Source organism: Pongo pygmaeus, chromosome 17 (assembly GCF_028885625.2).
Source record: "Pongo pygmaeus isolate AG05252 chromosome 17, NHGRI_mPonPyg2-v2.0_pri, whole genome shotgun sequence".
Lineage (NCBI taxonomy): Eukaryota > Metazoa > Chordata > Mammalia > Primates > Hominidae > Pongo > Pongo pygmaeus.
This window is the reverse complement of record NC_072390.2, coordinates 37,871,049-37,897,687: the sequence shown is the minus strand read 5'-3', so window position 1 is coordinate 37,897,687 and position 26,639 is coordinate 37,871,049. Positions and strand designations below refer to the sequence as shown.

Here is a 26,639-nt window from a genome sequence, read left to right as displayed (position 1 = left end):
TGGGCAACAGAGCGAGACACCATCTCAAAAAAAAGGAGTCAAATTCATAGAAACAGAAAATAAAATAGAGATTGTTGGGGCTGCAGGGAAGGGATAAGGGGAGTTGTTTACTGGATACAGTTTTGGTTTCACAAGATGAAAAAAGTTCTGGAGCTATTTCATAACAATGTGAATGAATATACTTAACACTACTGAACTGAACACTTAAAAACAGTTAAGATGATAAATGTTGTATGTTTTTTACCACAGTAAAAAAAAATTTTTTGACCACACACAGTGGCTCATGCCCATAAATCCCAGCACTCTGGGAGGCCAAGGCAGAAGAATGGCTTGAGCCTAGAAGTTCAAGACCAGTCTAGGCAACATGGCAAGACCTCATCTCTACAAAAAAAAAAAAAAAAAAATGGAAAAACAAATTAAGCTGGGCGTGCTGGCACACACCTGTAGTTCCAGCTACTCAGGAAGCTGAGGTGGGAGGACTACGTGAGGCTAGGAGGTCGAGGCTGCAGTGAGCCGTGATTGTACCACTGTACTCCAGCCTGGGTGACAGAGATCCATCTCAAAATAATCATTACAAAATAAAAAAATTTTAAGAGGAAGTTAACAAAATACAAATGGACAATATATAAATGAAAAGATGCTTACTTCCCTAGTAATGTAAAATGCAAATTAAAATGTCTTTTGGCCAGGCATGGTGGCTCATGCCTGTAATCCCAGCACTTTAGGGGGCTGAGATAGGTGGATTATTTGAGGCCAGGGGTTGAAGACTAGCCTGGCCAACATGGTGAAACCCCACCTCTTCTAAAAATACAAAAATTAGCCAGGCGTGGTGCTGGGTGCCTGTAGACCCAGCTACTTGGGAGGCTGAGGCAGGAGAATTGCTTGAACCCAGGAGGTGGAGGTTGCCATGAGCCGAGATCGCACCGTTGCACTCCAGCCTGGGTGACAGAGTGAGACTCTCTCTTTAAAAAAAAAAAAAAAAAAAAAAAAAAGTCTTTCTACCTCTCAGGTTGCCAAATGTCTATAGACTGATAATATCCAGTTCTCCTAAAGGTAGGAAAAGCAGAAGTTCCTATATTGCTAGTGAAAATACACATGTCTAGAAGAAATTTGGTGATACCTGTTCAGCTTTTCAGGTGTTCATACCTATACTGCAACTCTCCCTCTAACATAAAGAAGTGTGTACAAGCATGTTACTGAAGGGTTATTTGTAATCACAAAAAAAGGGAAAACCAGCCAATGTCCAATAACAAGAAATTGGTTAAACTGCAGTCCATCCATACAGTGGAATACTACTCAGTCAGAATAAAATATAGAAAGATGTCCAAGATACACTTTAGACAAAAAAAAAAAAAGCTAGCTGCAAAAGTTTATATACAACATTCCCCTTTTTGTTAAAAAGAAGTTTGTATGTATTTATTTTTAAAAATAGAGGAATATGCACCAAACTGTTCATAATAATTATTTATCGGGATTATAGGGAACATTTGCTTTCCATATTATGTATCTTGCAATGTTTGAATGTTTTTTGTTTTAACTTTTAGGTTCGGGGATAGATGTGAAGGTTTGTTACATATGTAAACTCATGTTACGGGGGTTTGTGGTACAGATTATTTCATCACCCAGGTATTAAGTCCAGTACCCAACAGTTATCTTTTCTGCTCCTCTCCCTCTTCCCACCCTCCCCTGCTCAAGTATACCCCCGTGTCTGTTGTTTCCTTCTTTGCATTCATAACTTATCACTTAGCTCCCACTTAGAAGTGAGAACATGTGGTATTTGGTTTTCTGTTCCTGTGTTAGTTTGCTAAGGATGATGTCCTCCATCTCCACCCATGTTCCCACAAAAGACATGATCTTGTTCATTTTTACGGCTGCATAGTATTCCATGGTATATATGTACCACAGTTTCTTTATCCAATCTGTCACTGATGGGCATTTAGGATGATTCCATGTCTTTGCCATTGTGAACAGTGCTGCAGTGAACATTCCCATGCATGTGACTTTATGGTAGAATAATTTATATTCCTCTGCATATACACCCAGTAATGGGGCTGCTAGGTCAAACAGTAGTTCTGCTTTTAGCTCTTTGAGGAATCGCCATACTGTTTTCCACAAAGGTTGAACTAATTTACACTCCCAGCAACAGTGCGTAAGGGTTCCCTTTTCTCCACAACCTTGCCAGTATCTGTTATTCTTTGACTTTTTTATAATGGCTATGCTGACTAGTGTGAGATAGTTTCTCATTGTGGTTTTGATTTGCATTTCTCTAATGATCACTGATGTTGAGCTTTTTTATGTTTGTTGGTTGCATGCATGTCTTCTTTTAAAAAGTGTCTGCTCGTGTCCTTTGCCCAGTTGTTTTTTTTTTTTTTTTGAGATGGAGTCTCGCTCTGTTGCCCAGGCTGGAGTGCAGTGGCACCATCTCAGCTCATTACAACCTCCGCCTCCCAGGTTCAAGCAATTCCCCGGCCTCAGCCTCCCTAGTAGTTGGGATTACAGGTGCCTGCCACCAACTTGGCTAATTTTTGTATTTTTAATAGAGACGGGTTTCGTCGTGTTGGCCACGCTGGTCTTGAACTCCTGACCTCAGATGATCCGCCTACCTCGGCCTCCCAAAGTGCTGGGATTAGATGTGAGCCACTGCACCTGGCCTTTGCCCACTTTTTAATGAAGTTTTGTTTTTTTCTTTTTGAGATGGGGTCTCACTGTCATCCAGGCTGGAGTGCAGTGCTGTGATCTTGGCTCACTGCAACCTCCTGCCTCCTGGGGTCAAGCAGTCCTCCCACTTCAGCCTCCCAAGTAGCTGGGACTACAGGTGCACACTACCACGCCTGACTAACATTTTGTATTTTTTATAGAGATGGGATTTCATCATGTTGGCCTGGCTGGTCTCAAACTCCTGGACTCAAGCCATCCGCCCACCTTGGCCTTCCAAAGAGCTGGAATTACAGGCATGGGCCACCAAGCCCTTTTTCTTTTTTTTTTTTTTAATGTATTACTTGCAATTAAAAAAAAATAAAATAAAATCCCCAGCAAGAGAGTAAAGCTGAGTGCTGCAGCTCATGCCTGTAATCCTGGCTCTTTGGGAGGCCAAGGCAGGAGCTGAGGTTAGGAGTTTGACACCAGCCTGGGCAACATAGCGAGACTTCGTCTCTACAAAAAAGTTTAAAAATTAGCCAGCACCAGGCGCAGTGGCTCACGCTTGTAATCCCAGCACTTTGGGAGGCCGAGGCGGGCAGATCACCTGAGGTCGGGAGTTCAAGACCGGCCTCAACATGGAGAAATCCCGTCTCTACTAAAAATACAAAATTAGCTGGGCATGGTGATGCATGCCTGTAATCCCATCTACTCACGAGGCTGAGACAGGAGAATCGCTTGAACCTGGGAGGCAGAGGTTGCGGTGAGCCGAGATCGCGCCATTGCACTCCACCAGCCTGGGCAACAAGAGCGAAACTCCGTCTCAAAAATAAAATAAAATAAAATAATAAAAATAAAAATTAGCCAGGCATGGTGGTACATGCCTGTAGTCCCACCTACTCAGGAGGCTGAGGCAGGAGGATTGCTTGAGCCCAGGAGTTTGAGATTACAGTGAGCCATGATGATGCCACTGCACTGCAGCCTGGGCAACAGAGCAAGATTCCATCTCTAGAAAATGTTTAAAAAACATATATATATATATTCAGTACTGAATTCAAAAGGCTGCCAGAATGCTATCACCGAATTTTAACCAACAAACATAAATGATAAACATAATACCTGGTAAAATTCGATTCCTTGATCTGTTATGAAGACAATTTCAGTAGAACTAGTCCAGCAGAATCCTAGAATGTTGGCATTCTTAGTCTAAGAAAAATTTTTTAAAAATATTTTTAATTAATAAGAAAAAACACATAACTCTCTTCAAAAGCTTCACAAACTCTGCAGTTTGTCATTCTTTAATGAACGTTCCCCGGAATGTTTACTAATTAACAAAACAAATTTTCTTTTAAATACAATGTTCCCTGATTTTTGCCCATAACTCTTCATTCAAGAACCTGAATCCTAATTCCTTCTACTAAACAGAACAGGGGAAGTCTGTGTTTTGTAGAAAAGTAACTGACCAGAGCTCACAGACAGCAGCTTCTACCTGCAGGAATCACCATACTGCCGACATTCTTAGTCACCCACGTTATAAAAACAGTTATTAAAAATGTACAAAGGCCTAAGGGTCTTTAGCGAGTGTTGACTAAAATGGGTTGAGGACCCTGAGACACACACCCGACTCGCTTGAGGGCAGACAGAGCTGAGCAGGGCCGGGCTGAGGGTCTCTTCACACGGGGCCACCGCAGGGCAGGGAGGACAGTGGTGGGGATGCACCTCTCCTCACTGAAGAGTCCGCCCTGAACTCCATTGAGCAAAACAGTCGCAAAGATGCAGAAAGCCCTACCCCAACCACTAGCAGCTTCTGTCAGCGCCCAGGGTGCCACACTGCCAATTTTAGCTCAGCTCCCTCTAGCCTAGTTTACTACACCCAGCAAATCTCATTAATGTGGATTAGAATCAACACCTAGAAAAAGAAAGAGTAAGGACAAGACAAAGACAACAAATTGAGGAAAGGAAACTTCAGGAAACAGAAAGAGAAACTCCTCACCAGAAACCTCCACTCCAGGTGGCTGTGAGGGATCCCAGGGCCCAGACCCAGATGTGCTGTCAGCCCAGTGAGGAGAAAAAGGGCAAGACAGACGACAGCCCCAAGGGCTAGCACCACTGGGTGTTCACCACGCGTCATCCATTGAACCCTCCCCCTCCAAAGGAACAAGCTTTCAAACATAGAAAACTGTTCAGTATCACAAAACAAACACCCCGCCTGACTCCAGTTTGGGAAACAACATGAGGGACAGTCTGACTTCAAGTCTGCGCTCCCTGCGACCCCGATGCCCCGCTCTCCACGACATAACCCAGCTCAACACCACTGACACCAGCAGCAGAGAAAGGGCCTGGGGTCATACCTTGCACTCCTGTGTGTATTCCAACTGGGAATTATCAGGGATAAAATTACAAAAATCCTGAAAGGAAAAAAACACACACACACACAAATTTGGATTAGGCAGCATACTGCCAACCTACGTTGGCATGCTACAAGACAAGAAAAACAAATATTAACTTAAAAAGTGACCAGAAAATAACTGAAGACAACCAAAACACAGGAAAGATAAAAAGACCAATTCGGATCATCTGTCTCAACAGCAGCAGGCTTACGATTCAATTTTTTTTAAGTTAATACAAATATTCAGTTACAGTTTAGTAACTCCTTTCGAAAATTCATTCCTCAAGCAGCTGATGTCAGAGAAATGTGTTGCTGTACTAAGAGGCTTCCCCAAGACTTTAACACTTAAAACTGATGGAAGAAACTAACAGAGGATCCTGCCTGTTTCTAACAGCCTTCCCTCTACTCTACAAATGGCAATGGTGAACATTTACACGGGCTAAAGTGCCTGTAGGCTGCTTCAACTTGGAATATCTGCTCCTATCAGATCTAGCACTCAGAAATGAGAGATGAAAAGGCTAATTCACAAAGTAGCCACAAATACCTCACATATTCTATGCTGCTAGCTATCAAGCAATACAAAAGACACATGAAGTTCCAAATTACTTTTTAACAATTTCTAAGGGAGGCTGAGGTGAGAGAATCACTTAAGCCTGAGAGATCGAGGCTGCAGCGAGCCGAGATCACATCACTGCACTCCAGCCTGGGCAACAAAGGAAGACTGGCTCAAAAAAATTTTTTTAATTTAATTTAAAAATCAAACTAAGGTCATTTTTTTAACCCACTCAAATGTCTTTTTCGTTTTTGAAGGCTCTAATACAGTGCAACGTAACTATACCTTTCACAACAGTAAGATAATGAAAGTTTCCTTTAACACTGAAAATTTGCAATTCCTTCTCTTCCAAATGTATTTCTAATGCCCTTTAATGCTGTATTTTAAAGATAAGTCTTACCACAGTCTTTGAGGTCCTCTGAACAGCCAATATCTTATTTTCTAAGGAAAACTTAATGCACTTCACTTCTCCTTTGTCATCCATTCTTTAAGAAGAAAGAATGTGTTAGTAGTTTAATAACTGAATTCTAGCTACTATCATTTATTGAAAAGGCAAAAGACACAACCTATATTCAGGAGGCAGCAAATTCTAGTCTAAAATTAAAATTATGTTTTGGAAGCCATCAGTAGGACCTCTTTTCAAACTACCAAATCCCACTGGAAAGAACTTGCTGGGAAACTTACAGTATTATGGGTAACAAGTGATTGAAGAATTCAGATCACACGCACATATCACCTGAGAATTGTTCCAACATAAATAACTATAGACCCGCTCAGGAGCCTTCTCCATGACTGCTGTTTGTCTCTCACAGCAAAGCTTCTGGAAAGAACTATCTACTTGTGCATCTCACAGCACATTCATTATGCAACCCAGATGGCTCCACTACAGTGTCTCCTGACCGCCTCAGAGAGACGTTAAAAAGTGAACTCAGCTGGGCACAGTGGCCTACACCTGTAATCCCAGCACTGTGAGAGGATGAAGCACGAGGATCACAGGAATTCGAGACCAGCCTCAGCAACACAGTGAGACCCTGTCTCTATTCAAATACATACTTTTTTACATTAAAAATCCATTTTAAAAAAGCAAACTCAAGGGATGGATTACAGAGGGGCTCAAGGAAACTTTTTGGGGTCTGAACACGTTCATTGCCTTGACTGTGGTGATGGTTTCATGGGTGTATACATGTCAAAACTCACATATTGTATAATATTAAGTGCGTACAGTTTATTGTGTGTCAACCATGCCTCAATAAAGCTGCTTTTAAAAATCTTTTTTTTTTTTTTTTTTGAGACGGAGTCTTGCTCTGTTGCCCAGCCTACAGTGCAGTGGCATGATCTCGGCTCACTGCAACCTCTGCCTCTCGGGTTCACGTGATTCTCCTGCCTCAGCGTTCCGAGTAGCTGGGATTACAGGCGCGTGCCACCAGACCCGGCTAATTTTTGTATTTTTAGTAGAGACAGGGTTTCACCACCATGTTGGCCAGGCTGGTCTCGAACTCCTGATCTCAAGTGATCCACCCGCCTTGGCCTCCCAAAGTGCTGGGATTACAGGCGTGAGCCACCACGCCCAGTCTAAAAACTCTTTTTAAGTTAAATTCAGTACCTTCCCCCACCCACAAACTTCTTAGAGCCCCCAATCTAGATTATCACGGGCTCACTCGTTTTCCACACCCAACCGACCCCAGAGTCTTACCAGAGACCCATCTTCCTAAGTATCCGTTGATTGCCTATGGAATGCCACTCTACACCACCAGAACACTGCTCTTCACCACACATGGCTCACTGATTGCTACTCTCCATAGTATCCCTAACTCTGACAGGCTCCCAACTAAGCCAGCCTCCCTGCTGTGAACAGCATGATCTTTCCAAACACTGACATGATCATCCCACACCCCACCTGACAAGTTTCAATAAGAAGATAAAGCTCTAATTCCATAGGAGAATATGTAAGGTTCAAGCTGGCCCCTGCCGGTGGCCACACCACCACCATTTCCCCTTCCCTGTGGAGACACCCTGTGTAACTTTCAGTTACACAGACCCAGAGTTCCCCAAAACACCATGCTCGAACCCCATCCATACTTTAAAACCTTGCTCAGGCCGGGTTCAGCGGCTCATGCCTGTAATCCTAGCACTGTGGGAGTCTGAGGCCGGCGGATCGTTTGAGGTCAGGAGTTGGAAACCAGCCTGGCCAACACCGTGAAACCCCATCTCTACTAAAAATACAAAAAAATTAGCCGGGCGTGGTTGTGGGCGCCTGTAATTCCAGCTACTTGGGAGGCTGAAGCAGGAGAATCACTTGAACCTGCGAGGAGGAGGTTGCAGTCAGCCAAGATCGCACCACTGCACTCCAGCCTGGGGAACAGAGGGAGGCTCCCTCTCAAAAAAGGAGTTTCTCATTAACACAGACCAACAGTAAAATTTTTTAAGTCACTACTGAATTGAGGGCCTACATTACACTTTCACCTTCTGTAAGCACCAGTGTTATGGTGGCCAGATAGCTTATCATCCAAATCGAGACACTTCTGAAAGTGAAAGGGACGGCTATTGATCATTAAACCTGTTCAACAGTGCGAACTGGGACTATGCAGTCACCTTAAGTATAGTGGAAGCCATGATTTTCTTGTATTATTACATGAGAAACAATGAATCTCCTCCACCTGCCACTCTGGAAAGACCTGGGCTAAAGAAATGAACGCCCTCCTCTGTCAACAAACCAGAAATGGGCACATCATCACGCTGACTTGTTAATTTCCGGTGCTAGGAAGTGGCTGCCCCACTTTTGAAGTATTTGGCTCCCAAATCAACTGCTCCAGATATTCCACTCTGACAAGAGGTGCTAGTAAGTGCCACCAAGACCCTCCCTACAGACAGGGATTCCATGTGCGCACACACACTTCAGGCCTCTTAGGGCACACCAAATGACAAAATTATAAAAAACCTTTTGAATTAGAAAAACATCATTCTGTTTACATGATAAAATGATCTGAAAGTGTCTATACTATTACCTAAATGAGATGGGATTCCTATCATCTGGGCCTTTAACTACCACACCAGTAGCTCCACCAGATCGAACAGCAAAAACCTGAGAGGGAAAAGCAGCAAGGTTAACAGCCCGAACTCTGAAAGGATCTAAACTCATAAGCCAACCCGCAAGCGATTATTTCTGTTATACACCACCCTGGGTTCAACTAAAGTAACACGGCACATATCAAGGTACAGATGTTTGGCTGCTCATGTGAATTTTAAAAACCAAGAGCAGAGAGCGAAAAGGATGCCACTCCAAGTGTGGCCCACCGTGACACCGGGTCGGATCCCCGAGGCTCCAAGTTCTAAGGCCGGTTCGCGCATCGGCGCCGCTGATACGCCTGAAGTACAGTCTTTTCCCCCTTTACAGAATTCCAAGGAAAATTAAAATCTCGACGTCTAAACCCTTGACTACGAATGTAACTAATGACAAAGACAACAAAAGAAGCCTAGATAAGACGGGCGCGCCAACAATTGAGGCACCGGCCACGGGGCCACTGCGTCCGCGCAGCTGGCTCGGGGGTCCAGCCCCGAGGTCACCTGCGAGGACACCTGGCCGCGGCTGAGCCCACCCAACAAGGAAGGAGCGCGCGCCGCCTCCCGCGCTGGGACGGGACGGGACAGGACAGGAGGGGACGCTCGGGCCTGGTCGCGCGGGACCGGCCTTGGCGTGCCCACGACCCCGGCAGGGCCGCGCCGGGGAGGAAGAGCGGGCGCGCCGGACCTGCTTGTTGGCCTCATCGAAGAAGACGCAGTTGACAGGGTTCGCCTTCTCGAACTGCACCGGCCGCTCGCACAGCTCCAGGTAGTAATCCTCCTCGCCCATGGCGGGCGCCGCGCCCGCGGCGGGGGCCCCGGGGGCGGTCGCCAGCGTGGAACCGGACGCGCGGTGGAGCCCGGCCCGGACTGTGGCGGCGGCTGCGGCTGCGGCTTCGGGCCCGGCGCGGACGCCGCTTCCTGGTGCCACGCCCCCACCCCGCCCACCACGTGACCCGCGGCCCTCTGCGCTTAAACGGGCAGCGTCTGGCTGCGGTGGGGCCCACCGGCCTTAACCACGCCCCGCCCGGTGCTGAAGGCTCCTCCCCTCTCCCCGAGGGCTGTCGGAACGCGGCGGCGTGACCCGGAAGCCCGCGTGGTTCCCCGCGGACCGAGGGCGGCGTGGCCGCCAACCCTACGCTGCTGCGAGTTCCTGAGCCCGGCTCGGTCGCCCCTGCCCCAGCCTGTCCCCCCGCGTGGGACCGTTCCCGGTCTAGGAAAGGCTCCTCCTTGCTTTCGGGAGGATTTCCCAAGCGCCTCCCGCGCCAGAGTTCCAGCCTCTGGGAGCTTCGTCAGGGAGAAGGGGCTGAAGGCTCGCTGAGCAGGTGTAGGGGCGCCAGAGACCGTCTCCAGTCCCCTCAGCGCTTCTGCGGGCTCTTCCGCTGGAGCCAGAAACCGAATTGGCAAGAGGCAGATAAACAAAAGAAAAGCATACACACTTTATTAGTTTTTCATGGGAACATTCAAAAAAGAGTGAAGTCTGAAGAAGTGGCCAAAGCAAGATGCTTTTATACTTTTTAGACAAAGAATGATGCATTTGAGAAGAAAGCACAAAAGGCATCTGGCTAGGGGCGATACATTTCTAAGGGAGTCACTAGGAGAAATATTGGGGAGGGTGTAAAATTAGTGGAAGATAAGTGTTACTTGGAAAGTTCATTTATTCAGGACCATTGCAGCCCCAACTCCCAGTCTCTGGTGATAAGGGCTATTTTCTGACCTGGGTACAGAGAGGGTGCCACTCCCAGAGGAATCTTTACTGCTTATTCCCTGTAGGAAACGACAGGTCATCTAGCCCTTTCTGAAACTGTAATTTCTCCAGTGTCTTTAGCTCAAAATAATATACCAATTTTTGGACATATTTTGGGATAGCACATCCTTCACTCCTTGCTAGTAACAGGGAAACCTAATTTAGGTTGTGGGTCAGCAAGCCTTTTTACTTGATAAGAAACATGAAATTTACCATGTTAGCCCCTTTTTTTGTTTGTTTCAGAGACAGAGTCTCTCTGTGCCCAGGCTGGAGAGCAGTGATGCAATCACGGCTCACTGCAGTCTCAACCTCCCATCTCAGCCTCACAAGTAGCTGGGACCACGGGTGCATGCCACCACACCTGGCTCATTTTTTTATTATTATGTTTTGTAGGGACACAGTTCTCTGTTGCCCAGGCTGGTCTCAGACTCCTGGCCTCAAGTGATTCTCTCGCTGACCGTGCTCAGCCCCCATGTTAACCCTTTATTTTTTATTTTTTATTTTATTTTATTTTGAGACGGAATTTCGTTCTTGTTGCCTAGGCTGGAGTGCAATGGCCCTGTCTCAGTTCACTGCAACCTCCACCTCCCGGGTTCAAGCGATTCTCCCGCATCAGCCTCCCAAGTAGCTGGGATTACAGGCACCTGCCACCATGCCCAGCTAATTTTTTTGTGTGTATTTTTAGCAGAGACCGGGTTTCACCATGTTGGCCAGGTCGGTCTCCAACTCCTAACCTCAGGTGATCTGCCCACCTTGGCCTCCCAAAGTGGTGAGATTACAGGCATGAGCCACCGCGCCCGGCCCCGTGTTAACCCTTTTTGAGGTGTTCAGTAGTACCAGGCATATTCACATTATTATTAAATACATTTCCAGAAACTTTTTATCTTGCAAATCTGATTTCTCTCCCTAAATTTGACTACTCTAAGTATCTCATATAAGTGGATTTTATAGTATTTGTCCATTAGTGTCTGGCTTCTTTTGCTTAGCAAAATATCCTCAAGGTTCATCCATGTAGCATGTGTCAGGATTTCCTTCCTTCATTAAGGCCGAATAATATTCCATTTTATGTATATAGCACATTTTGTTTATCCATTGATCTATTGATGGGCATGTGGGTTGTTTCCATCTTTGGCTGTTGTGAATAAAGCTATGCAAATATCTGTTCAATATTCTGTTTTTAATTCTTTTGGGTCTATACCCAAAAGTTGGATTACTGGATCATATGGTAGTTCTATTTCTCAGAGAGCCATTTTTGAGTGGCTTTGATGTCTGAGCCCAAGAGTTTGGTTTGGAGCATGTGAATCCAAGGAGAAATGACATCTAGGCAGATGGATATATGGGTCTGAAACTCATCAGAGGAGTGACAAGACTGGAAATGTAAGACTTCTCCACTCAGCCTCACCCACCCAGGCCCATGCCACACATGGAAAAACCGGTAACTCCAGAACCCTGCTCTCCAGCCACACGGTGCCATCCCTGCAGTTGGTTTGTTTAGCTGTTCCCTGTGACTTTTCCTCAACATCACCAGGATGCCCTGTCATTGTTCTGTCCTCTCTACCCAAGTCTATCCGCCGTCTCCTCTCTTCCCTTCCCTCCTCATCAGCTTTGGTTTCATTTCTCTGCATTCCAGTTATTTTTTGCCATTACCTTCAACATGCTTGCTGCACTGTTCTTGTCTGGCAGAGCCTCAGCCCTGGATGAACTCAGCCACCTGCTTTCCCAGTACCTACTGCTGGAGGGGTCACACAACAGGACAGAGGGCACTGCTGGAAATTCAAATGGGCCCTCAGCCCTGCCTGGCTGTCCCAGTCATTGTCTCTCCTGCTCTCTGCAAGGACATTTTCGGGCCTTCTCCACACTCCTCAGACTGTCTTGCCCCTATTTCCATGAACATCGAGGACTTCGGATGGAAACTGGGCTTCATACCAGTTGTGCAGCCCACCACGGCTGTCCCTCTAGAAAACGGTCCATCCTGCGCAAGACCAAACCCTGTATTTATTTATTTATTTATTTATTTATTTATTTATGAGATGGAGTTTCGCTCTTGTTCCTCTTGTTGCCCAGGCTGGAGTGCAGTGGCACGATCTTGGCTCACTGCAACCTCTACCTCTCGGGTTCAAGTGATTCTCCTGCCTCAGCCTCCCGAGTAGCTGGGATTACAGGCATGTGCCACCACACCCGGCTAATTTTGTATTTTCAGTAGAGACAGGGTTTCTCCATGTTGGTCAGGCTGGTCTCGAACTCCCAACCTCAGGTGATCCACCCGCCTCGGCCTCCCAAAGTGCTGAGATTACAGGCGTGAGCCACCGCGCCTAGCCCAAACCCTCTTTATTTTTATTTTTTCGCAAATACCACAGTGACTTACTAGCACTTCTTTGAATTCCATCTTTCGGCTGGGTGCAGTGGCTCATGCCTGTAATCCTAGCACTTTGGGAAGCCGAGGCAGGTGGATCACCTGAGGTCAAGAGTTCGAGACCAGCCTGGCCAACATGGTGAAACCCCGTCTCTACTAAAAATACAAAAAAATTAGCCGGGTGTGGTGGTGAGTGCTGGTAATCCCAGCTACTCGGGAGGCTGAGGCAGGAGAATTGCTTGAACCCAGGAGTTGGAGGTTGCAGTGAGCCAAGATCATGCCATTGCACTCCAGCCTGGGCAACAAGAAGAACAAGAGCAAAACTCCATCTCAAAAATAAATACATACATACATACATACATACATACATACAGGGTTTGGCCTGTTTATATAAACAAGAGGCAGAAGTTGAAATGAGCAGAGATCGCACCACTGCACTCCAGCCTGGGCGACAGAGCGAGACTCTGTCTCAAAAAAAAAATTTTTTTTTTAATTTAAAAAATGAATTCCATCTTTCACCTTCTCAAAAAAACCTACAGTATTGACCATCCCCTGTTTCTGTCATATAGGTGACCTCTCCTCACTCCTGCTCCTAGAAGCAGCCTTTATATTTGCTCATCTCTCCCACTATAAAAACAAAACAAAAACAGAACTGAAAACACAGAGGACTTCCCTAAAACACACATCCCTGTTGGGCTATCACTGCCTTCCTCTACTTCACAGTGAACAGGAGTCAGTCTTGACCCATCTCCCCTCCAACCCCTCATGCCCAAGCAGGGACAGGCCATGAGCTTAGGTAGAAGTTTAGAAAAAGAGACTTCCAAGAAAACCCGAGCTACTCCACAGAAGTGCATATTTCGAACATGACGCCACAGGAATGTCTGTCAAGGACAGGGCAGCAGTGCAGTATGTGTGCATGTGTGTATGTGTGTGTGTGTGTGTGTGTGTGCCTGTGTGCGCATGCATCACACTTAAAAAAGACCATGGTCTTTTTGTGACACCGGGCATCTCGTCCTTCCCAGAGAATTCGGTTCGGTTGACTCTGGCAGATGTTTTTGTCCTAAGAGCCAGCCTTGATTGTTGTGCAGTTCGCCTTGGGTCTGCAAGCAGCATTGAGGTCTGCCTGCATGTTAAGGGTTGAAGTGTGTCCCCCCAGAATTCAGATGTTGAGGTACTAACCCTTAGTACTTCAAAATGCATCTGTATTTGGAGATAAGGCCTTTAAATAGGCCGTTAAGGTAAAATGATGGACCCTAATCCAGTATGACTGGTGTCTTTATAAGAGAAGATTAGGACCTAGACACACAGACTGAGGGGCTGCCCATGTGAAAGACACAGCAAGAAGGCGCCACCTACAGGCCAAGAAGAGCTGCCTTGGAGGAAGCAACGCTGCTGGCACCTTGATCTAGGACTTCCTAGCCTCCAAACTGTGAGAAAATAAATGTTTTCAACCTCAGTCTGTGGTATTTTGTTGTGGCAGCCCAAGCAGACTAATACACTGGCCATGGGCAAGAGGCCCTGACCACAGTGATCTTGACAGGAGGTGTGGACGCAGGAGATGCTGGGGCATCTTGAAGCCACTGCAGGCCCCACAGAATCTAGAGGGTCCAGAATAAAGTCTTTATCCCTCCATGAGCTATCTCTTTCTGTTGCACATTTTTTTCTGCATTAAAACAGTTTTATTATTTGCCCCATGCCCATATAGGATTCCCTATTCTTCATAAATTAAAAAAAAAAAAAACCTTTTCATTGATAAACATCAAAACTCTGCAAATAGTCTTTTAAAAATGGACAACAGACATTTCTACTTTGAGGTTCCGTGTGTTACCAGAACTCACATTTTAAAGTGCCTAGTATCAGTATGGAACTCACCAAAAGGACTGGCCAGAATTTGAATTAGATGAGAATTTTCTTTCTATCATATCCCTACCTGGCCTGATCATTGCTTCCGTTCTCAGAACATTCTTTCTGTGGATTTCCTTTGCTACTGAGTCAGATACTTCTTCCTCATTTCTGTTGTTTATGTAACAGATGTTTCTTCTGTGTCTTTGAAACTGCTTTTGCAAAAATTATAACTGAAGAAATTATAACAGTGAAAGAGATCAAACCTAACTGACTCCATCTTGCTTCTAACCTTTAAGCTGTCCTTGTTCATTGCTGGGCATTTGGGAAGGAATTCAGTTCATAGTTTGACTCTGAAACAAAATAAATAATAGGGCTTTCCCGAAAAGACTCCCTTCTTGCCTGGGGACCAGTCTGCCTTTGCAGGACTAACAAGTTAGCTACAAGATTAGAAATTACGGTTTAGGGGTCATGCAGCCTCTGGCTCCAAGAGTCTGAACCTCCCCAAATTGCTTTTGGGGATAGCATCACTATTGTAAAACCTAAGATCAGTGTTTGAGATATTTTGTAGACCCTACACTGGATGGATCAGCTGACACCATCCAGACCGGTAATCTGGGCCAATCAGTTCTGCCATCCCATCTAGGAGTAGAAAACAGCAAGAAAACCTCACTTCGACCCCCCCTAGGATTCCATCTCCAACCTGACCAATCAGCACTCTCCACTTCCTGAGCCCCTACCTGCCAAATTATGTTTGTTTGTTTGTTTGTTTGTTTGAGATGGAGTCTCCCTCTGTTGCCCAGGCTGGAATGCAGTGGCACAATCTCAGCTCACTGCAACCTCCGCCTCCTGGGTTCAAGTGAGTCTCCAGCCTCAGTCTCCCGAGTAGCTGGGTTTACAGGCACGTGCCACCATGCCCAGCTAATCTTTTGTATTTTTAGTAGAGATGGGGTTTCACCATGTTGGCCAGGCTGGTCTTGAACTCCTGACCTCAGGTGATCTGCCTGCCTCAGCCTCCCAAAGTGCCAGGATTACAAGTGTGAGCCACCAAGCCCAGCACCAAATTATCTTTAAAAACTCTGATCCCCAAATGCTCGAGGAGACTGATTTAAGTAGTAATAAAACTCCTGTCTCCCTCACAGCCAGCTCTGCATGAAATTACTCTTTCTTCATTGCAATTCCACTGTCTTGATAAATCAGTTCTGTCTAGGCAGCAGGCAAGGTGAACCCTTTGGGCGGTTACATCTTTAAACATTAAATTAAAGAAAGGATGCAAAGCTGTACCTCTGTTTTGGTTTCTTTTCATTACTGGCATGCTTTTCCCTGCTCTTGATTTGATTTTCAGAGGAAAATTAAAGTTTATAATACAAATTAGAATAATTCACATGTTTAACATTTAAAATTCACTTTTTAAAGTCAAAGCTAGACCTGGGAATAATTTGTAAATAAAAGTAAATAAGTTAAATTCACTTTTATTGGAAATAAAAACTTGGTTTTTGTTTTTTTTGAGACGCAGTTTTCACTCTTGTCGCCCAGGCTGGAGTGCAATGGCATCGTCTCGGCTCACCGCAACCTCCGCCTCCCTGGTTCAAGCGATTCTCCTGCCACAGCCTCCTGAGTAGCTGGGATTACAGGCAGGCGCCACCACGCCTGGCTAATTTTGTATTTTTAATAGAGATGGGGTTTCACCATGTTGGTCAGGCTGGTCTCAAACTCCCAACCTCAGGTGATCCACCCGCCTCAGTCCCCCAAAGTGCTGGGATTACAGGCATGAGCCACTGCATCCAGTCAAAACTTGTATTTTAAAAAACTCATTAAGCAATCTCAAAACATTGTTCTTTTAATTGCAGGTAGCTGTCTTGGAAGATCATTTAAGCAAACATTTAAGCAAAAAAAAAATCTACAGACTTGTTTTTACATCAAAACCCACAGAACTACCAGTAGGCACTTCGCCCCTGCCTGTGACTCTGCTGGGATCGCAGGAGTTTTAAACTCCGGAACATTTCCAGAGACTGTCTAGCTCAATGGCTCCCCAGACCAGCTAGTTATCAGACTCCAAGGAGTCAAAAATTACAAAATAAAATCACACTATATTGTAATTATGAGAGAAATGCATGCATGTTAAAGAATTTCAATAGTACGGAAAAATAGCAAGCGAAAAAAAAAATCTCTCCTTTTTCCCCAACGATACTCGGTGGCACGACCCAGAAGAAACCATTGTTACCAATTTCTGGTTTTAGCCCTGACGGTCACAGCATAACTCTCATACAGTTATCTTGTTTTATCAGCTTCAGAATATCTGTTATTTCCTGAGGATATAGTTTGGATGTTATCCCCTCTAAATCTCATATTGAATTGTAATCCCCAATATTGGAGGTGGGGCCTGGTTGGAGGTGACTGGATCATGGGGGCGAATTTCTCATGAATGGTTTAGAGCCATTCCTTGGGTGCTGTCCTCCTGATAGTGAGTGAGCGCTCCTGAGATCTGCTTGTGGCACCTCCTCCCCACTCTCTTTTTTGCTCCAACTCTTGCCAAGTGAGACGTCAGCTCCTCTTCACTGGCACCACGCTTCCTGTACAGCCTGCAGAACTGCGAGCCAATTAAACCTCTTTTATTTATAAATCACCCAGCCTCGGGGATTTCTTTATAGCAGCACAAGAACGGACTAACACACCTGCTATAAAAAATGGCCAGGCGTGGTGGCTCACTCCTGTATGCCCAGCAATTTGGGAGGCTGAGGCAGGTGGATCACCTGAGGTCAGGAGTTCAAGCCCAGCCTGGCCAACATGGTGAAACCCCAGCTCTACTAAAAATACAAAAATTAGCTGGTGTGGTAGTGCATGCCTGTAATCCCAGCTACCCAGGAGGCTGATACAGGAGAATTGCTTGAACCCGGGAGGCGGAGATTGCAGTGAGTCAACATCGTGCCACTGCACTCCAGCCTGGGTGACAAAGTAAGACTCTGTCTCAAAAATAGTAATAAGAAGAAGATGATGAGGAATTTAGTGCATTGATCTGCCTGTCACTTCCTTTTCCTCCATACCTCTCAATTTTTGTTATATTTTTCATTCTTCTAGTATTTACTTGCATAACTTTTTATAATATCCATTGAATTACATTTTTTAATCCATCAGGGTTAGGAAGTTCTAGTGTCTCCCCACTGTATAAAATGGTGAGATGTGGGTCCTTATACTGCCCTCCCCTTCTCTCCTCCCTCCTCCCTACCTGCCATTACATTGTGTGATGGTTAATTTCATGTGTCAACTTGACTGGGCCACAGGGTGTGCCCAGGTATTTGGTCAAACACTATTCTGGGAGTGTTTGTGAGGATGTTTTTGGATGATTTATCATTTATCAGTGAACTGAGTAAAGCAGATGACCCTTCCTAATGTGAGTGGGCCTCATCCAATCAGCTGAATAGAACAAAGGCCTGACTAGAACAAAAAGGCTGACCTTCCCCAGCAAAAAAGAGAATTCTGGCTGCCTGACAGCCTTTGAACTCAGACATCAGTTTGTTTCCCTGCCTTTAGACCTACACTGAAATGCAGGCTTTTCTGGGATGTCCAGCATGTGTGTATACATGGTGGACACATATATATATTCTATTTCTTTGGAATATATATATATGAATATTTGGAATATATATATGTACATTTGGAATATATATGTGTATTTGGAATATGTATATTCTCTTTCTCTGGAGAACACTAACTAATACACATTGTTATGGTTTAGGACATTTACATTCCATAAGTATAAATTCAGTGTCTTGTATAACGATTAATTCTAAAATTTGAAAACTAAAGCCAGGCACAGTGGCATGCACCTATAGTCTCAACTACTTGAAAGGCTGAGGCAGGAGAATTACTTGAGCCCAGGAGCTCAAGACTAGCCTGGGCAACATAACAAGACCACACCTTTTTTAAAAAAGCAATAAAAAAATTTGTTTTTCCTTTTTTTCTTTTTAGCTGGTACCTTGATCTTGGATATAGTGTTTAAAATACTATTATTTTTATTTGTTTGTTTGTTTGTTTCTGAGATGGAGTTTTCACTCTTGTCGCCCAGGCTGGAGTGCCATGGCACAATCTCAGCTCACTGCAACTTCCGCCTCCTGGGTTCAAGCAATTCTCCTGCTTCAGCCTCCTGAGTAGCTGGGATTACAGACACCTGCCACCACGCCTGGCTAATTTTTGTATTTTGAGTAGAGACGGGGTTTTGCCATGTTGGCCAGGCTGGTCTCGAACTCCTGACCTCAGGTGATCTGCCCACCTCAGCCTCCCAAAGTGCTGGGACTACAGGCATGAGCCACTGCACCCAGGCAAAAATACTATTATTTTTAACAATATGTACAACCATAGAATGATTGAGTCTTTGGAAAAAGAAATGTAATCTTTCATTGCTGAACTCAAACATTTGAAAGAGAATGGTCAAAATCCTCTACCATTTGCTCACATATCATACTACATTTTGGTTTGCTTATACTAAAAGCTGACTTTTTTATACAGCTTTCCTATGGTTTGAACATGCCCTCCAAATTTCAAGTGTTGGAAACTTAATCCCCAAATTCATATATTGTTGGTATTTGGAGGTAAGGCCTTTGGGAAGTAATTAGGATTAGATGAGGTCACAGGGTAGGGCCCCCACAATGGGACTGGTGGCTCTATAAGAAAAGGAGGAGGTCAGGTGTGGTGGCTCATGCCTGTAATCCAGTATTTGGGGAGGCCAAGGTGGGCAGATCAGCAGAGGTCAGGAGTTTGAGACCAGCCTGGCCAACATGGTGAAAACCTGTCTCTACTAAAAATGCAAATAAATTAGCTGGACATGATGGTACATGCCTGTAGTCCCAGCTACTCGGGAGGCTGAGGCAGGAGAATCACTTGAACCCAGGAGGCGGAGGTTGCAGTGAGCCGAGATTGTGCCACTGTACTCCAGCCTGGGCAACAGAGCAATACTCTGTCTCAAAAAAAAAAAAAAGAAAAGAAAGAAAGAAAAAGAAAAAAGAAAAGGAGGAAAGACCTGAACTGACACACTGACACACACACTCTTGCTGCCCCACCACATGATACCCTCTACCATGTTAAGATGCAGCAAGAAGGCCCTCACAAGATGCCAGTGCCATGCTCTTGGACTTCCCAGATTTCAGAACTGTAAGGAATAAATTTCTTTTCTTTATAAATTACCCAGGATATGGTATTCTGTTAGCAACCGAAAACAAACTAAGATAAGTTTTTGGCTTGTTTTCCCTGGAGTTTTTAATTGCCTTTCATTTTTTGTGGTTGTTGATAAAAGGGACTATGCTTTTATTGTATCTTTAAGCTCTTCCAGGTTTTTGTTTTGTTTTGTTTTGTTTTTTTCTGAGATGGAATCTTGCTCTGTCACCCAGGCTACAGAGCAGTGGCATGATCTTGGCTCACTGCAACTTCTACCTCCTGGGTTCAAGCGATTCTTGTGCCTCACCCTCCTGAGTAGTTGGGATTACAGGCATGCACCACCACGCCTGGCTAATTTTTGTATTTTTTAGTAGAGATGGGGTTTCACCATGTTGGCCAGGCTGGTCTCGAACTCCTGACCTCAAGTGATCTGCCTGCCTTGGCCTCCCAAAGTGCTAGGATTACATGCATGAGCCACTGTGCCCAGCCTCTTCCAGGTTTTTGTTAATTATATAGTTTGTATAGTATACTCCACATTATTTTGCAGACATTCTACACAGAGCCCTCTCATTTCTTATTCCATGTTTTCTTTAATTTTTACTTTTTGTGGGTACACAGGTGTATATATTTGTAGGGTATAAGAGATGTTTTGATACAGGCATGCAATGCATAATAACCACATCATGGACAATGGGGTATCCATCCCCTGAAGCACTTATCCTTTGTGTTGCAAACAATCCAATTATACTCTTATAGCTATTTTTCTTTCTTTCTTTTTTTTTTTTTTTTAGACAGATTCTCACTCTGTCACCAAGGCTGGAGTGCAGTGGTGCAATCTTGGCTCACTGCAACCTCCACCTCCTGGGTTCAAGTGATTCTCCTGCCTCTGCCTCCCAAGTAGCTGGGATTATAGGCAAGTGCCACCATACCCAGTTAATTTTTTTGTTTTGTATTTTTAGTAGAGACAAGGTTTCACCATGTTGGCCAGGTTGGTCTCAAACCCCTGACCTCAAGTGGTCTGCCTGCCTTGGCTTCCCAATGTGCTGGGATTACAGGTGGGAGCCACCATACCTGTATTTACTTAAAAAAAAAAAAGAGAGAGAGAGATGGGGGTCTCACTATGTTGCCCAGGCTGGTCTCGAACTCCTGGGCTCAAGCAATCTTCCCACCTCAGTCTCCCAAAGTGCTAGGATTACAGGTATAGCCCTCTTTTTTTAGTTTTTTTGAGGAATCTTCAAACTGTTCTCCATAATGGTTGTACTAATTTACATTCATACCAACAGCATACAAGCGTTCCCTTTTCAGCTGGGAGTGGTGGCTCACGCCTGTAATCCCAGCACTTTGGGAGGCCGAGGCAGGCAGCTCACCTGAGGTCGGGAGTTCAAGGCCAGCCTGACCAACATGGAGAAACCCCGTCTCTACTAAAAATACAATATTAGCCAGACGTGGTGGCACATGCCTGTAATCCCAGCTACTCAGAAGGCTGAGGCAGGAGAATCACTTGAACCCAGGAGGTAGAGGTTGCAGTGAGCCGAGATCACGCCATTGTACTCCAGCCTGGGAAACAAAAGCAAAACTCCGTCTCAAAAAAATAAATACATAAATAAATAAAATAAAGAGTTCCCTTTTCTCCATCTCCTCGCCAGCGTTTGTTATTTCCTGTCTTTTGGATACAAGCCATTTTAACTGGGGTGAGATGATATCTCATTGTCATTTTGATTTACATCTCTCTAATGATCAGCGATGTTTAGCATGTTTTCATATGCCGGTTTGCTATTTGTATGTCTTTTTTTGAGAAGTGTCTGTTCAAATCTTTTGCCCATTTTTTAAATCAGATTATTAGATTTTTGTCTATTGAAGTTGTTTGAGCTTCTTATATATTCGGGTTATTAATCCCTTGTCAGATGGGTAGTATTTTCTCCCATTCTGTGGGTTATCTCTTCACTTTGTTGATTGTCTCCTTTGCTGTGCAGAAGCATTTTAACTTGATGTGATCCCATTTGTCCATTTTTGCTTTGGTTACCTTTGGAGAATTACCCAAGAAATTTTTACCCAGACTAATGTCCTGGAGATTTTCCCCAATGTTTCCTTGTGGTAGTTTCACAGTTTGAGGTCTTGGATTTAAGTCTGCAGTCCATTTTGATTTGATTTTTGTATTTGGTGAGAGATAGGGGTCTAGTTTCATTCTTCTGCATATGGACATCCAGTTTTCCTAGCACCATTTATTGAAGAGATTGTCCTTTCCCCAGTGTATGTTTTTGGCACCTTTGTCAAAAATGAGTTCACTAGTAATGAGTTCACACCAGTGTGACAAAGGTCAAATGAGGTGTGTGGATTTGTTTCTGGGTTCTTATTCTGTTCCATTGTTCTGTGTGTCTGTTTTTATGCCAGTACCATACCATTTTGGTTACTATAGCTCTATGGTATAATTTGAAGTCAGATAATGTGATTCCCCCAGTTTTGTTTTTTTTGCTTAGGCTAGCATTGGCTATTCTGGGTCTTTTATGGTTCCATCTTATTCCATGTCTTGATTGTCCAGCTATTGTATCAGCTAGAATTACATTCACTGAAAGTAACCGCAAGAAATACCAGCTCACAGTAACAACCAAACAGGACTTTATTTTTTCTCTAGGAATAAGAAGTCTGCAGGCAATCCATCTAGGCCTGTTACTGAGGTTCTATGATGCCTCAGGGATTCGCACTCCTTTCACTCCCCTTACCCATCTATCCCTATAGTGTGACTTCCACTCATGCTCATCGCATCATAATTGCAAAATGGATGCTTGCTTCTCAGATGGGGCCCACAGTCCCCAGGCAGGAAGAAGGGGAAGAGTGAAGGGCAAAAGAACTTTCTAAGAGGCTCTCGCCCAGTGACTTCTGTTTCATCTCATTGGCCAAAATTGTGTCTAGTGGCCACCCTAGCTGCAAGGGAATTTGGGAAATGAAGTTTGTAGCTGAATATATCATGCCCTGTAGAAACTGGAGGTTTTAGTAGGGAAGAAGGTAGAAATGAATATTGAGTTAACAACTAGCAATGGGCTTTTTTTTTTTTTTGAGACGGAGTCTCGTTCCGTCGCCCAGGCTGGAGTGCAGTGGTGCGATCTTGGCTCACTGCAAGCTCCACCTCCTGGGTTCACGCCATTCTGCTGCCTCAGCCTCTAGAGTAGCTGGGACTACAGGCGCCTGCCACCAAGCCCAGCTAATTTTTTGTATTTTTAGTAGAGACAGGGTTTCACCGTGTTAGCCAGGATGATCTTGATCTCCTGATCTGCCTCGGCCTCCCAGAGTGCTGGGATTACAGGCATGAGCCACTGCGCCCAGCCTTTTTTTTTTTTTTTTTCATTGCATTTCAGGGTTAGTCATGCCTTTTTTTTCTCCCTCAGACTTTAGTGAGCATCAGAAATGTTATTTCTGGCCGGGCATGGTGGCTAATGCCTGTAATCCCAGCACTTTGGGAGGCCGAGATGAGTGGATCACTTGAGGTCAGGAGTTTGAGACCAGCCTGTTCAACATATGAAACCACATCTCTACTAAAAATACAAAAATTAGCCTGGTGTAGTGGCACACACCTGTAATCCCAGCTACTCAGGAAGCTGGGGCAGGCAAATCACTTGAACTCAGGAGGCAGAAACTGCAATGAGCCGAGATCACGCCACTGCACTCCATCCTGGATGACAGAGCAAGACTCCATCTCAAAAAGAAAAAAAAGTGCTATTTCTTAAAATTCAGATTCCTGGGCCCTATTATGACATCCTTGCTTGGGAACATATACTTTTAGTAAACCCCTCACGTGATTATTTTCAGCCAAACTGACACCTGTTCACAGACAAACACATGGGGACCACTAGTTAGTTGTGAAATTCAAACCTGAATATGAACTGTTAATAAACTAAATCAGGGCCAGGCACGGTGGCTCATGCCTGTAATCCCAGCACTTTGAGAGGCCAAAATGGGCGGATCACCTGTGGTCAAGAGATGGAGACCATCCTGGCCAACATGGTGAAACCCCGTCTCTACTAAAAATACAAAAATTAGCCGGGCGTGGGGGTGTACACCTGTAATCCCAGCTACTCAGGAGGCTAAGGCAGGAGAATCTCTTGAACCCGGGAGGCGGAGCTTGCAGTGAGCCAAGATTGCGCCACTGCACTCCAGTCTGGGCGACAGAGCGAGACTCCGTCTCAAAAAATAATAAATAAATAAATAAATAAACTAAATCAAAATAAAATATTAAAATAAAATCAAAATAAAAGATTTTCTCATGAATCCTCAAGTTTTGGCGAAAACATTAGAATATGAGAAAACAATTAGCAAATTAATTAAGATCTTCGTTTTCATTCATTGTGAAGGCAGTTCTTTTACCTTTTGTGAAGACATTGGAGAACAAGGCAGCTGGAACCTGAGAAGCCGTGATTCTGTAGAGAGGGAAGCCTGGAGAAGGGAGACTCACTTTTTTTTTTTTTTTTTGAGATGGAGTCTCACCCTGTCGCCCAGACTGGAGTACAATGGTGCCATCTTCACTCACTGCAACCACCACCTCCCGGATTCAAGCGATTCTCCTGCCTCAGCCTCCCAAGTAGCTGGGATTACAGGCGCCTGCCACCACACCCGGCTAATTTTTTGTATCTTTAGTAGAGACGGCGTTTCACCATGTTGGCCAGGCTGGTCTTGAACTCCTGACCTCGTGATCCACCCACTTCGGCCTCTCACAGTGCTGGGATTACAGGCATGAGCCACTTCAGCCAGCCGGAGGCTAACATTTGCTGCCGCTTTGTTCCACAATGAACTTGCTGTTTTGAAAGCGGTGACTGAGAGGTTGAGACGCTGAGCAGAAAAGGAAAGCTAAGAAGCTGAAAAGCTGTTAAAACTTTTTCTAAGGCACATTCAGGACTGGGACAGTAAAATCTGGGGTACAGAGCCTGCTAGAGGCAGTCCTGGGGCCTTGGAGGGGACTCTGACCTAGGAACAGTTCAACTAAAATAGGGGGAAAACTTAAGTGCAGCCTGGAGCCAGCTCTACCCTTAATGGATACCTGGCTGCCCTGCCAACCGCTGGGGTTACTGAATCAGCGCTTAGTTCGTTAGTTTGTTTTTCTTCTCCTTTCTTAGTTTACTATGAGCCAGTGTTTCTGGAGCCACCAAAAAAGCTCAACATAACTCCTGGTGTTTAAGATAAGCACTTGACATGCTTGTTTTCCTTTTATAGCAGCTTAAAATGTGCGTCTGACAGTTTCTAAAACCTAAAACAACACATAGGCTTTTCTGTTTATTTTTATTCTTATTTTTATTTTAAGTTCCGCTTTTCTGTTTTGCTGAGTTTTGTTTGCTTTAATTTTTGTTTTATAGTCTTTGTTAGACTCTTTGACAGATGTCTGAAGGCATATGTAGTCAAATTTGTATAGTGGCTCTCACTACTTGGCATGTTTTCAGGTGGCTTTTACTTTGTTCTTTAAACTTTCTAAAGTCTTTTGTTTTAAAATGAGGATGAATAATATTTACAAACAGCTATTTCTAAAGTATGTATTTGCTGGCAAATCTTGACTATGTATCACTGTTTTGGAACCTGCTTTTTCATTTCAGAAGTGTTTTATGTTTGAATACATCTTTCTTTCTCTCTTTCTTTCTTCTTTCTTTTCTTTCTTTTTCTTTCTTTGTTTCTTTTTCTTCTTCTTTTTTTTTTTTGAGATGGAATTTCCCTCTGTGGTCCAGGCTGGAGTGCAGTGGTGCAATCTCGGCTCACTGCAAACTCCACCCCCCGGGTTCAAGTGATTCTCCTGCCTCAGCCTCCTGAGTAGCTGGAATTACAGGCGCCTGCCACCATGCCCGGCTAATTTTTGTATTTTTAGTAGAGACGGGGTTTTGCCATGTTGGCCAGGCTGGGCTTGACCTTTTGACCTCAGGTGATCCACATGCCTCGGCCTCCCAAAGTGCTGGTATTACAGGCGTGAGCCACTGTTCCGGGCCTGAATGCATGTTTCTTTCTACATTTGCATTTGCATGTACATATGTATATAACAAGTATCAGGAGTAATGTGTATGATGATTGTCTTGTACTGTGGGTGATTTCTGCTTTTTTTCCCCTACGGTTGCCAGAAGGTTCAGGAGGGTCTCCAGATGCTGGTGAGACCCCCGCCCCAGTTGGTTTCCAGGTTCTTGACACCTTTTCGAGAAACAATTCAGGGACAAGTCAGAATGAAGGGAAAGGCACAAAGCTTTTATTGCAAAGTGACAGTATGCACTGAAGAGAGAAGTGCAGGCATGTTTGTGAGAATGAGTCATACAGAGGGAGTTTGGGTTTCTAATTTTATGGGTGTTTCTTTAATTAGGGGGTGAAATAATCATTAGGTATTCTGGAAGAGGGGGAATTTCAGGGACCCCCATCTGTCCCACACCCCCAGGTACCACCCCCTTTCTCCCTGATTTGGGTTTGCACTGAAGAGTCATGGACATGTCACCCTGTCTCTGTTGCCCAGGCTGGAGTGCAGTGGTGTGATCTCTGCTCACTGCAACCTCTGTCTCCTGGGCTCAAGTGATCCTCCCGAGTAGCTGGACTACAGGCGTATGCCACCATGCCCAGCTATTTTTTTTTTTTTTTTTTTTTTTTTTTGGATTTTTGGTAGAGAAGGGGTTTCACCATATTGCACAGGCTGGTCTCGAACTCCTGACCTCAGGTGATCTGCCCTCCTCAGCCTCCCACAGTGCTGGGATTACAGTCGTGAGCCACCAAACCCAGCCTTCTCCTCCTGATTTTGGGTTTTCTGTTATCCCACAGTTTCTTTGCCTAGCTCTTGTTTTAGCTCTTGTGTGGATTCTTCCATCCTCTTGCGAGCACCCAGGGATCTTCCTATCTCATTCCCCCTTCAAAGATTTCCATCCCTTATTCTTAAGGGTTGATGAGGGAGGAAGTCAGT

General features: G+C 44.8%; 1 protein-coding gene across 5 annotated transcripts in view; it reads right to left on the bottom strand.

Annotated features, from left to right (window-relative positions):
- RMC1 (regulator of MON1-CCZ1) overlaps window positions 1-9,559 on the bottom strand; it is a 28,896-nt gene extending 19,337 nt beyond the window's left edge. Inside the window, exons 1-5 of one of the 5 annotated variants that reach the window (XM_054461036.2) lie at window positions 9,328-9,556; window positions 8,585-8,661; window positions 5,980-6,064; window positions 4,989-5,045; window positions 3,757-3,843 (exon numbers count right to left, since the gene is read on the bottom strand). In XM_054461036.2, the coding sequence (XP_054317011.2) occupies window positions 3,757-3,843; window positions 4,989-5,045; window positions 5,980-6,064; window positions 8,585-8,661; window positions 9,328-9,429 (408 nt within the window). In that variant the 5' untranslated portion in view covers window positions 9,430-9,556. Of the gene's footprint in view, window positions 1-3,756; window positions 3,844-4,988; window positions 5,046-5,979; window positions 6,065-8,584; window positions 8,662-9,327 lie in introns of all 5 variants that reach the window. The other 4 variants (XM_054461043.2, XM_054461038.2, XM_054461039.2 and 1 more) reach the window with 4 other exon arrangements.
- Between the last annotated feature and the right edge of the window lie 17,080 nt (window positions 9,560-26,639).